This window comes from Thalassophryne amazonica, chromosome 8, assembly GCF_902500255.1.
Source record: "Thalassophryne amazonica chromosome 8, fThaAma1.1, whole genome shotgun sequence".
Classification (NCBI taxonomy): domain Eukaryota; kingdom Metazoa; phylum Chordata; class Actinopteri; order Batrachoidiformes; family Batrachoididae; genus Thalassophryne; species Thalassophryne amazonica.
In genome coordinates this window covers 14,665,657-14,678,868 of record NC_047110.1, presented here as the reverse complement: position 1 = coordinate 14,678,868, position 13,212 = coordinate 14,665,657, and the positions used below count along the sequence as shown (strand labels likewise).

At 43.9% G+C, this 13,212-nt stretch overlaps 1 protein-coding gene across 1 annotated transcript; it reads left to right on the top strand.

The window, feature by feature from the left end:
- Positions 1-9,415: 9,415 nt before the first annotated feature.
- LOC117515441 (transmembrane protein 81-like) lies at positions 9,416-12,352 on the top strand. The gene is made up of 4 exons (XM_034176005.1): positions 9,416-9,622; positions 9,783-9,928; positions 11,663-11,778; positions 12,174-12,352. The coding sequence occupies exons 1-4, from the start codon at positions 9,416-9,418 to the stop codon at positions 12,350-12,352; spliced, it is 648 nt and encodes a 215-aa protein (XP_034031896.1).
- Positions 12,353-13,212: the final 860 nt, after the last annotated feature.

Below are 13,212 nucleotides of genomic sequence, written 5' to 3'. Positions count from 1 at the left end.
CTTTGCGTATTTCTGATAGTGTGGAACGTGATCTCTCACATAGTTACACAGTCCCAATATTTTCTGTAGGTCATTCTCAGATTGAGGTGGTTTAATCTGACTCAATTTTTCTCGGTATCCTTCTGAGAGTCCCAAGTCTGATGATACCTGGAATCCCAAATAGTTAACCTTGAATTGTCCAAACTGACATTTCTTCAGGTTTAGTTTTAATCCAGCTTCTGTGAGCTTCTGTATCACCTTTTGCAGCCACATTAGGTGTTCATTTTCATCATCATCTGCGATAAACACATCATCGATGTAGACTGTCACTCCCAGATCTTTCAATATTTCCATTACTGCTGCTTGGAACACATTTGGTGAATTTCTGTATCCCTGCGGGAGTTGTTGCCACACATAGCTTTTCCCCTTATGTGTGAATGCGGTTTTCCCTTGTGACTGTTTTGCTAATCGCAGGGAAAAGAATCGATTTGCCAGATCAATGCATGATTTGTATTTCTTAATTTGGAGAGTTTTCAGTGTTCCTTGGGGATTTATCAAACTCGCTCTATTGGCTATTGTTCGTCGATTGAGAGCCTTGAAATTGATTACTGGTCTCCAGCCTCCTCCTGCCGACTCTGGCTTCTTAACTGCTTGGATGGGGCTGTTAGTGATCGGATTTAATTCCACTCGAATGATCCCCAGAGCTTCCAATTCTTTTACTATTTTATCCATTTCCTCAACCGCTCCAGGGTTCAAGGGATATTGTCGCACTGGTGGATGTACTCCTCCTTCGATGACATGAATGTGTTTAGTCCCCAAATCTCCACAATCATTTTTAAATCGTGCCACATTAGCTTCGGAGATAATTTCCCTCAATTTCTCTTTCCCTGCTTCAGAGAAATCACTTTCTTCAATTTTTTCTTCTGTGACAGCCGGTACATCCACTTCTTTGTACCAGCTTACCGGACTCTTCCCAGTTGGAGTTATACCCATTCGTACAACTCTTGCTTGTAATTTTTTCACTCGTCGTCTTATTAGAGTTTGAAGTCTTTTGGGCCGATGCAGTTCTTTCAAATCTCTGACTGATATCAAATTAAAGGGGTCTTTTAACCAAACTATCCCCTTCCATATTCCAAATGGTGTTCTCTCCGTTGCCCCATTTGCATACTGGATCAATAGGTATCCTATGGTAACGAGGTTTCTGCGGGTCATGGACACCTCTGCTCCCATGTCTACCAGGTACGGTTCTCCATCCACATCAGCGTAGATATCGTCCCCTTCCCAGTAGGCATGGTCTAGCGTGACCCGCGCCTCCGAAGCCATTACTTCTTTTACTTCTGTTGCCCTCCAGCCGCCGCTGTAGCTGTACCTAATTTCGGGGTGCTTTCCTTCTTCCTCTTTTCTTCATAGAACTGCTGCTCCAAATCCCAGCTCTTTACCACCACATCCATTTGTGGGACTGTAGTGCCATCTATGGGCATTTTTACAAAAGTTATCTCCCCTCTTCTTCCTTTAGTGACCTCTCTCAGAGCCCTAACATAGCGTTGTGGCAAAATCGTCTGTTTCAGCCCATGACAAACTTGAACCAATGTTTGACCTTTGTCTAATCCAGCTTTAGCTCGAGCAATATGGGAATCTTCATCGTTAGGATCTTCCAACACTAACCTGGCATAATGGTTTCGTGCTGGTTCACCCCGACTGATGGGTTGACTGGTAACTTGGGTTAGCCACATAGATTTACCCTCTTCACTGTTCGAAGCTCTGTCAATAAGGGGCCACACTTCTTTCAGATAATCCTTTAGGTCTTCATTTGGTTCTTTCTCTCTCACCAGCATCTTTAATTTCTTGAATTCACGGAATTCCCTGCCGTCTGCTTGAATTTCAGCTTGAATTGCTGGCAGTCTTTGCCCTCTAGATCCAGCAGGAAAGTTCTGATTTGGGAGGCTCGGTTGTAATCCTGACGATGGTGGAATTGTTTCTTCCTCATCATCCAGATTTTCTTCATTGATTTCTCCCAACACTTGCCGTGACCAGCGTAAAGCTGCTGTTTTTAGTTTTCTCAGCATTACATCATGGGCAACGCCTAAATAGGCGACTCTGAAGTTATTTGTTAACTCTTTACAGGCAGTCAATGTAGGATAGAAAGGCCACATTAGCATATTAGCCCACTCTCCAACAGTAGCTGTTACCTCGAGAGTTTTCTTTTCATCTTGTCGCTCTATCCACTCTTCTGGGATGTCATACCCAGTTTGTCCAACTTCTGGAGCATAGGTTTGTCGCTTATCTCGGGTCTCCACTGGGTTGATTCTGACATCTCTTGCAATTCTCTCAGAGGCTACACGCACATTATACACCCCAACTTCTTTCTTTCGTCCTCTGTAACGTCCAGTTCGTAGCTCTGGACGCGAGACTTCTCTTTCTCCTACCACAGATAGTGGTTCATCCTCTTCTGAGTCTTGTGGATTGATCTCCTCTTCAGACTCTCTTTCCTGGTCCTCATCGATATCAGATTCATGGGGAGGACATAGGTCTTGTGGTTGTGGGTCCCCGTTTTGTTCTAACTTTCGGGGTGTTCCAGTTGCTTCAGTATTTCCGACTGGTAAGGGAATGAATATAGGATCCTCTTCTCCATTATCTGGTGGAGGAGCCTGGAAAGGCTCTTTCATCGGAGATTGGGAGCCTGTTGGGTGTATGATGGTCTGGAGCCCACTTGCAACTTGTTTTAATGTTGGTCGTGGGGTTTTAATCCTTAACTGCTGCACTCCCACAATATGTGCTGATCTTTTCTCACTTGTCGCCATGGGAATGGGCTGCATCACTAACGGGGGACTGGTTGCCACTCCACTTGCTCCAACTGCACCTTTCTTTGGACCTGCTCTATTTGGTCCTAGGTTCACCGCTTCAAGTGCCCTTCTCACTCGATCTTGCTCCTGTTCATTGCTAGTCACCACCACAATCTCTCTCATTGATCCCCATACTCCTGGGGTACGCATGTGTAGGTTCACGGCTGCCATGGCAACCTTTTCTGCCTCTTCCCATGTCATTTGTCCAGATCGTAATCCGTCCACACATATCACCACTCGCCGATGCTGGCGTTCTTTGGCCATATCAATAGCTATTCCCAGAGTTTTCAACATTTTCTCCGTGTATTCGATTGAATTTTCTCTCCCTGGGTAGCTTTCAAAGGGCACATGTATGAGAGCATGATAATTAATTTGTGGTGCGCTTGTTATCACCATCGATTTTCCCTCCAGATTTCTCCCCTTTATGTTCTTAATCTCCTCTTGGTACTCTTTGCCTGCCTTCTCCTTGAGGCTTGCTCGGAATTTTCGGTTAGCAATTTTCAATTTGGGATTTGTGAAGACAATGAGACTATCTCCATCTATATCCCAAGGACTGCCAAAATAATGATATGCCCGTCCTCCATCTTGGGTCACCATCTTTTTGGTTCCTTCGGGCATAGGGTTCAAGTCTTCCATGTAGTCAGATTCACCGTATACATGGTGGGTTTTTGCTTTGGCTTTTCTAAAGATTTCCTGCGAGGGCCCTTCCTCTTTACTATGGTAACTCGGTCCGGGAACACATTCTTCAGATTTAAACTGTCTCAAGCTTCTGGGCCCACATTCCGGCGACCGACGGAATATCTGTCCAGATACTCCCTGAAGGCTTCTTCGTCTTTTCTCCTGTTCAATCAGGCGTTCTCTATGTTTTTTAACTTTTGAGGTTGTTCCTCTCACACTTCCTAAGGGCAATTTTTGCCACTCTGGGTCGAAGCTTGTGAGGAGCTGGTCCGGGCTTTTATCTTCTTGACCATTTATTCCAAAATTAGGACCTCCCTGGGATGTTAATTCATCTTCACTTTCTTCTGGCTTGTTTTCCTCATCACTTGGTTCAGAGTTGGCCTGGGAATCTGTTTTGCTCTCGTCTCCAGTGTTGAGGATCTGACTTCCATCCTTATCATCCATCATAGGATATTGTTCCTTAAGCATTCTTCCTACCCCTTTTAGTCGTTCTGCCACGGACTTACATTCGGCATATACGGACGCTGCTTTTGCCTTAACATCAACCAGGACCGTCTCTACTCCCAACAACCCAGCTGTCATTTTTACTACGGGGTCATAACTTTTCTCAGGACTTATTAAAGTGGTGATTTGTCCTCTTTGCCACCCTTCTTCGAGAATTTTGCACCACCACTCAAGCCAATCTCTGGTCCCCGCCTTGTCTTTTGGGACTGGTGGGCTTGCCAATACGGCCAGGATCTGCCCCTCTTTATGCTGACCTGGATAATATACCCCTAATCTGTGTACTGTGTCTGCCATAGCTTCCTTGAAACTTTCTTCATCAGGTTCTACACTTTGATCTCTGACATAATTTTGAACTGTTTCTGCCCAAAAATCATATCCTCGTCCATACAATACTACTCTGTGTGGTTGAATATTCACTTCTTTTCCCCCGTCTGGTTCGGATCCAGGGGTTGCTACAGGTCCTGACTCTTTTTCAGCCATATTTTTACTGCTTGTTTTTACACTAACCTTACTGTTTCGTAATGATTATCCTTTCTTTATTCTCTTGGTTGCTGAGATTGTCGATTCCACCACTGTCGTCTCCTTGGACTTCAGCTATGGTCCTTGTCGTCTCGAGTCGTCTGCCTCTCAAAGCCTCTCTTGGCACCTTGAGTCAGGGATGAGTGACAGACTACTTGGCTATTCAGCGCTAATTCCAGAGGTTAACTCCAAATCAGCTGCTCCTTTTCCCGCTTCTCCCCTCAGGAACCTCACAGGTTGATGATCCTACTCTCTCTTGTAGATCACCATTTTGCACGGTATACTCTCATACCTGCTCTTCTTTTTGATGATCCGATCCAGCAGGCTCCCTCGTCTGCTTCCCTTCCTCGTCGTTTCGTGACGATCCAGCAGGCTATCTCCGTCTGCTTCTCGTCACAGTTTAGATGATCTAGTAGTGACACGTCTACTTCTCGTCCCAGTTCAGACGATCCAGCAGTGACACGTCTGCTTCTTCTCCTTGATCCCAGTTCCCTGGGATGCTTACTCCTGTTGTCTCTACGTCGTCCTTCTGGTGGTCACCTCCGAATTTTTACCTCTCTGGAAAACAAATGTGCTTCAAGCCGTTACTGGACCTATACAGGCCATCAGCCGACACTCTCCACAACACCGTCTCCCTTGGCGATCTACTCAGGGGCTTTCCACCTTTCCAATGGCAAAAGACTCTCCTTTGGCCAGGATTCTTCCTCGGACCCGACTTCACTTCGTCAGGTCCCTGTTCGGGCGCCACGTGTCAGATCCCGCTTTATATAAGACCAGCTCTCCGTCTCTGGGGTCCGACCTTTGTGTCTCCGCGGGTATTACCCGGCGGGGCTGCACAAAGGCTGTTTAAGCTGGTGGCAAGGAGATTCGTCTAGCCGCTCACTGCCTCCATCCGGACGTCCACCCCGCTGACGCTGATCTCGCACCCCGGTCGAATAGCCTCCTCCTGGAACCAGGATACGAGCCGGCCACGCCCGTTAACGGCAGCTCTCCTCTTATGGATCAGGGCTCTTGGAAAGTTGCTAGATTTTAAATTTAGTGACTCGTACAGCGAGTCCCCAGGATGCGTTAATTTCGTTAAAAACCAGACTAACCTTTCAGAGCACTTTTTGATGTTATACACCCAAAAAACTTTAACTTTTACACCTTAAGAAGAATCAATAAATCCAATGTCCGAGCCTTAACACTTTAACTGCATGCTTGGAAATTTATTGCAGGTTTTGCAAGTGCTGACAACATCAAAATCGGTTATATGATGATAATTTCACAACAGTAATTCAAATATAATCAGAATAATAATTGGCAGAGATTTCTGTTTTTGATTCAATAATGCTATCTGATCTTACTCTGACTGGACTGGATTAACTTCTCAACAAATTTTCTAGGAGTGAGGAAAGGAGGTTTTTTGATGTTAAAATCCCCAGTTCGATGAACTTGGTCTCCTCTTCATCAGCTTTTAGTTGTTAGCTGACCACGATCCTTGTGATGTTGTAATCCTTCAGGAAATAAATCCACATAAGAGGTTATTCCTTCTTCAATCAACCAAAAGTTGATCTAATCCATTCTGGTACGATGTGATGTTCCATGAGAGAGAAAACGTTGAAACTTCCCCACTCAGACTTAAGGCCAGTGATTATTCTCCAATGCTCTGCTACTCCATGACTGGACGGCCTGAGTGGGAGTTGAAAACTCTCTCAAATAATCTCTTATGTCTCCAATCCTCTCGCTCCTCGATTCCAATTGCAGCTCACAAGATGGTCAAGTCTTGTGATCTCCTCGTAGCAGCGGAGAAGTGACAACAGCACCTCTCCCTGGAAGAATAACCCCGTTTCCTGTTGTTGTCTAGTTTTTATATGAAACTCTTGTTGATGCTGAGTTGATCTTGGTTACCATAGGGATAATGGTGATTCAAAACCCCCTCCCATACTCCTCTCTTTTACTGGAAGCCATCTGGAGAACTCATGTCCTGGCTGTCAGTAAATCTATTGTGCAAGTTTCCTGTTTTTCTGGTTAACACATCTTTTCCGAGAAACACATCTTTTCTAAATCATGTTACATCAATCACATTTAATCATATTCAATCATTTCATTTCAACTCTTTTTCACATAAAAACAATTCATATGATCATATACAACATTTTCATTCATTATTATTCATTTCATATCTTATTACATCTTAATGTTCTGAACAGTTGTTTTTATCATCAGCTCTTCTGGCCTTGCTTGCAACATCATTAACTTCCTTTTCTGTCTCTGCCTCTGCACAAAAACAACTTCTTTCAGTTCCTCTTTTCTCTGTAGCTGCACCCTTTATGAAAAACAACACTTTCCTCTTTCTTGTGACTGCATGAAAAACAACTCATATAATCATTCATTTTACTTATTTGTAACATACATTTTCTAATCAACTCTTACTTATGTTGGAATCATTCTTAGATATTACTTTTAACACATTAATACTTCATTAGATCATACTTTGTCATTTTAAAATCATCTTAGACATATTCCATCGTCTTCACCACTGAGTTCATCCCGTGGGCCTCTCCATCTGCAATGGAAAAGTCCGGTATGACCTCACTTACTCCAGGAAAGTACCAAACACTGTTCAGTTTATTCCAACAACGTGTGTATTAATCCAATGGCACGTATTATATTCCAAGATGAAAACAAGCTGGAAGCAAGCTTAAAGTCATCTTTCTTGACAACATATATATATATACACACACACACACACGACGTATGTTAGAAAACTATTCCTATTTTTTGCAAAAACTATATGGATTTGAATCATGTGCGCTTGCATCAGCCAAGCTTGAACCTTCGTGCGCATGCGTGAGTTTTTTCACGCCTGTCTGTTGCGTCATTCGCCTGTGAGCACACCTTGTGGGAGGAGTGGTCCAGCCTCCTCGGTGGATTTTCATTGTCAGGAAATTGGCTGATCGACTGCCGCTTTAGTGCATCAAAATTTTTTCAGAAACTGTGAGAGACAGCCAGTTGGAAACCATTCGGAAAATTCAGATGGCTTTCGGTGAAGATCTTTTGGGGATCACACAGATTAAGGAGTGTTACAACCGGTTTAAAGACGGCGCACAATGGCGGAGGGCGCGCCGCGCTCCGAGCAGCGATCAACAGGCTGAAACGACCAGATAATTTCGAAAGTGAAGGCTGTGTTGATCTGGGATGTTGTCTGACTATTACAGAAATGGCAGAAGATGTGGACATGGCACTTTTTTGGCACATTCCACTGTTACAGGAGTTTTTGTCATGGAAAGAGGAGCGGAGGAATTCGCCACAGAGCCGCTAATGGTGCGGGACAAAGGCACCTCTGTGTTAGTCTCACAGGACATGTTTTAACATGCCCAGCTTTTGCACCATTCGGAAGATTCAGACGGCTTTCGGTGGCTTTTCAGTCGAGTGACTATCTGAGAAATTGTGGACGAGCTGGTCATGCCACAACATGTCCTGTGAGGCTTCATCACGGCGTTGCTTTTTTGTTGTGCGCCTCTGTCCCAACGTGTGAATTCCTCCGCACGTCTTTTCATGACAAAAAACTCCTGTAACAGTGGAATGTGCCGTTCATTTCCAAAGTGAACGCTTTTGTTGATACGGGACGTCGTCTGACTAACAGAGAAATGCAAAAGAGTTGGACATCAGCACTTTTTTGGGGCTGGAGCCTATCCCAGCAGTCATAGGTCGCAAGGCGGGGTACACCCAGGACAGGACGCCAGTCTGTCGCAGGGCCACAAACAGACAAACAAACACAGACGCCCACACACACACCTACGGACAATTTCAAAGATTCCAATCCACCTAACCCACATGTCTTTGGATGTGGGAGGAAACCGGAGCACCCGGAGGAAACCCACACAAACACGGGGAGAACATGCAAACTCCACACAGAAAGGCCACGGGAATTGAACCCATGACCTTCTTGCTGTGAGGCAACAGTGCTAACCACTAAGCCACCATAATAGAGACACATGTCCTTTTTAATATTTTTGCTGTTTATAATTCATTTTTTAAACTCTGAATCAGTTGTTACACCTGACCTGGTAGCCAGCAGTAATCCAGGCAAAGTCTGCTTTTTTTTAAGCTATAAATCAAACTGGAATTGATTTATTGATTACCAGTGTGGAGGAGTGGATAAGGAACTGACGGGGTTTGAATCATGCTCATGGTACCTGTCTTTGTCCTTGGACAAGACACGTAATTAATATGTTGTTTGAGTCCACCAGCTGTAAATGGGAACCAACCTTAACTGAGAGAGAAAGTCTGGTGGATTTTCATGATTTTAATATGTACACTGGTTGCACAGGATCAGAATGTGTGTTTTGGGCTTCACTTTTATTTTGAGATGGTCCTTTACTGCACTTCTCCAAAGATTGGACACTAATGTTAAGGTTGTCTTCATCCCCAGTTGCTCCTCAATTCCCCAAAGATGTCATTACGTGACCTTTTGAACCTTTTGTTTGTGTCTTTCAGTCACTGCATAGTCAAAAAGGTGGTCCAGAAAAGGTGAAGGTACCTTTATTGAACAATAATCTAAAGTCTTATTATTTAAGAGAGTCCTTTCAGGGCCACCCTGTAGTCGAACTCGCTCCATGACCACGTAGACACTTTGACAGATTCCACTGATCGACTGCATTGAGAGATGGACACGATGTTGAACTCTGCTAACAGCAAAAAAAATACTAAGTGCTACAAAACAAACGCACGTCTGATTTACATTTATAATAAGAAAGAAATCTTGAGCCTTTTGTTCCACAGTGTCCATAAAGCTGGTTAAATTGTTCCCCTGCTGGTCAGGCAGCACCGGTGGAGCAAATAATTATTCATATGTAAATGTTTATTAATGACACCTTTTTGTCCCCACAGATCCATCATACGTCAAAATGCATCATGTCCCTGTGAACATTGGTCTCCTTCTCTTCCTCCTCTTTCAACTTCTGACCTCAGCTGACCTGGAGGAGACAGAGCTCATGGACGTGGAGGTCGTGATCAGCAGGACACCCTGTAGCGCCACCTGTGGGTGGGGCTTCAAACTGAGACGCTGTGTTTCCTCAGAGGTGGAGAGAAAGTCCTGGAAGAAGCACCAGGAAGTCTAAGTGACCTTGAGGTCTGACACAAAGCTCTTCCCACTTTTCATTCTTACATTTGGTCATAATTCATGACAATAATAATTATTATTGACTTTAATGACTTTAATGTTTCTGTTTCTCCTCATGATGAATTCTGCTGTGGAAAATATCTGGAACAAAGGTGTCAGACAAGTGTCGGGTCCGTAAGGTAAATTGTCTACAGATGTTGTGGTGTGGACTCAAGACCTTCACTGTGACTGCAGGAGACAGAGTGGAGCTCAACTGTCTGCAAGAGGTCTTGGAAGACAAGGGGAGGTTCTCCTGGAGGTAAGGTCTGAGAGGAGATGAACGGAAGGATGCAGAAGTGACTTTTCACTGCTATTTGTTTTGGAAGTAGAACGGCACTCAGAGAGTTCAGTCTTTATCCCTTCTGACCTTTGTGATGTTATAAAGTGAGGACACAAAAGACATAAAAGGATAAAACTCTGAGGCAGATCTGGATCACTAAAAAACATGACTCAACTCTTCACGAATAAAGACCAACTTTGCACAAAAATTTTACCAAAGCCTTTGTACTCCCTTATGCCGCTTTCACACCGGACGACACGCGGGCGACAGCGGCAATGGGTTGCCATGTAATCCCTATGGAAGGATGCGTTGTGGCGACACAAAAGTTCAAGCCACGCAATGCGACATGATGGACATGAATGAAGCGGCGCGAATGAAGCGATTTTGAGTGATTGGCGCATTTGTGGCATGATATCACGTTGCGTTGCCCTCCTCCCCAAGTGGAAAAATCTGAACTTTTTCGTCTTGTCGCGCCGCGATGACCAATCAGGGACTGGATATGTAGTGACGTGGAGATGTCTGGAGTTTATATGTGGACATGTCCTGTCTCTGGCAACCAGCCTGTGAGCAGGACTTATGTCCCTTATTTCATAATTATGGGAGAGCGAGCAGCACCACCGCAGCAGCGGCAGCAGCCAGTTTTTTGTTTTTTATGTGAGCGCGCGAACGAATCATCTGTGAAGATTATTTTATTTATTAACTACACAGATGTATAATTAAACAAATGGTGACTGGTTTATAACACAATTATGACAGAGTTTGAGGGGAGAGCGAGCAGCAGCAACGGCAGCAGCAGCCATTTTTTTTTCACGTGTGCGCGCGAGCGAATCGTCTGTGAAGATTATTTTATTTATTAACTACACAGATGTATAATAAAACAAATGGTGACTGGTTTATAACACAATTATGACAGAGTTTGAGGGGAGAGCGAGCAGCAGCACCGCAGCAGCGGCAGCAGCCAGTTTTGTTTTGTTTTTTTTCACGTGTGCGCGTGAACGAATCGTCTGTGAAGATTATTTTATTTATTAACTACACAGATGTATAATAAAACAAATGTTGACTGGTTCCTAGAACAATTATGACAGAGTTGGAGAGGAGAGCAAGGAACTGCAGCGGCAGCCTTTTTTTTTTTTTTAATTGTTTACATGTGCGCCCATGAAAGGGACAGGAGGTCCTCAAACTGGGTCCTGGAGAGGCAGAAGTACCGCTGAAAGCGGCTGTCATCCAGACGCAGCTCCTGTGGCAAATAATGAAACTACCCGAATTGGGAACACCTCATGAGGATGTTGTGAACACAGGGTCGCCTCAAATGTCGCCTCTGGTGACATTTGTCAGCTTTCCACAAAAAATAGAGCACAGCAACTCGCTCCGTTGATCAAGGTCCGCCGTGTTGACTTGACTGACAACCGGAGCCTGCGAGCAGAATGGAAGCTCCTCCTATTTGATGACTCATTGGGACAAATTTTCGCAGCGAAAGCAGAGAGACACACCGGGTGATGGTGGCGCGTCCATCACCAGGCGAGGCACGCAAATTTGTGGTGTCGCGTGTTGTGCGGTGTGAATGCGGCATTATGAGATACCACAAGGGCCACAACCAGTGCAGCATGATTCAGAAGCTTCATCCAGATCTGGATGAAGATCAGTCAGGGCGATGTGACGTTTTGTTTCAGTGTGATATGATGTTTCGTTTCAAGATGTGTCATTTTGCTTCAGGGTGATTTGGTGTTTTGCTAAAGGGCTCATCACTCCTGAGGACGCTCTGTTTGCTCATCTCAAGGCTCCTATGATGGACCGGGTGATTCTAGATCCAGTCACAGAGAGTGATGCAGGTAATTACACACATATATTAAAGACATCTTTACAATGACAATTAATATATTTCTAACAGTTCTTAAAAAAAAAAAAACAACCATTCAGTTGGTCTGATTCAGTGTTTTACGACTACAACTCTGCACAAATGGACTTCATGAGACAAAATACAGTTTCAATTGTTGCTTTAAAAGTCAGTAATCATTACAAATATGAAGAAGTGCCTTAGATTGAAGATAAATCAGTGTGAGTAACTAATCATACAATTCACCAAAAATTTAATTGATTGACAAATTATACAAACTGAAATATTTTTGTGGCACTCTTCAAATTGAAAACATCAGCTAAAACACACACACACACACACACACTAAACAGCATCCCGTTTGATAAAAATCAATCTGGTTTCTTTCAGGTACCTATCGCTGCACTGTGCTGGACTCCGGCTTCCACAGGGTGAAGAGGATCGAGTGGGGGATCCGGGTTCTGCCTGTTGGGTTTATGGATCTGCAGTACCACAGCTCTCAGGATGACTGGGACCAGCAGAACCAGACTGTGAGCTCAACCCAGCAAAACAAGGAGAGCTGCACTTAAAGTGGTATGTTTTAATTTGAATTATTTTAGATTACTGTCATCCTGCTTGATTGGTTGAGGCTCAGTCCGTCAGAAGAACCTTCGGCAGTGAATTAACTGATTATTTTTGCAACACGCAATATTAAAATTGATCCCTTTCTGATATGTATCCAGATCATTATGATTTGGGCACACAAAACATGTAAACATGTGCGCTTGGAGGGGGTCTTGCCCGGGGAGTAATTCAGTGCAGAACCGCCACTGTGGCCGATCGTGTTCACTGTCACCTTACCGATTTTTTTTTAAACTAATCTTTAAAATTAGGATATTTTCCATTTTTGAAACTATAAATGATATTAAGAGTGTCCTCAGAACAGGCTGAATGTCTGGGCTGTGGGAGGTTTTTGCTCCTCAGTGTTTTTGTTTTCACTATACAAATTTTAAACATGTAAAAAAACAGAAATAAAGAAACGAAAATCAAAGTATGAATATCATATGTGCAAAACTGAGCAAGCACACAGGCGACAGTGTTGACAATGAGGAAGAAACCTCAAGCAGACCAGACTCAGAGGGGTGACCCACTGCTTAGGCCATTCTAACAGTTACAATGTTTTTACAGATTGTACAAGAATGTCTTAACAACAGGAGAAATAGAAAACAGAAAAACAAAAACCAGAAAAGCAACAAACAGTATTTAATTGAAACTAAAAAGCAGCCCATCTGGGGTCTTTAGCCCACAGATGTCCAGGTCCAGGTAGGTTCCAAGATGTCCAAGTTCCAGTCATTAGTGCACCAATGACGGGAAGTTGGACCTCTTGCCGGGGCTAAACATGCATTTAAAAGATGAATGACTGCTCATCGCCTTGCCTCTGTCTCTTGTA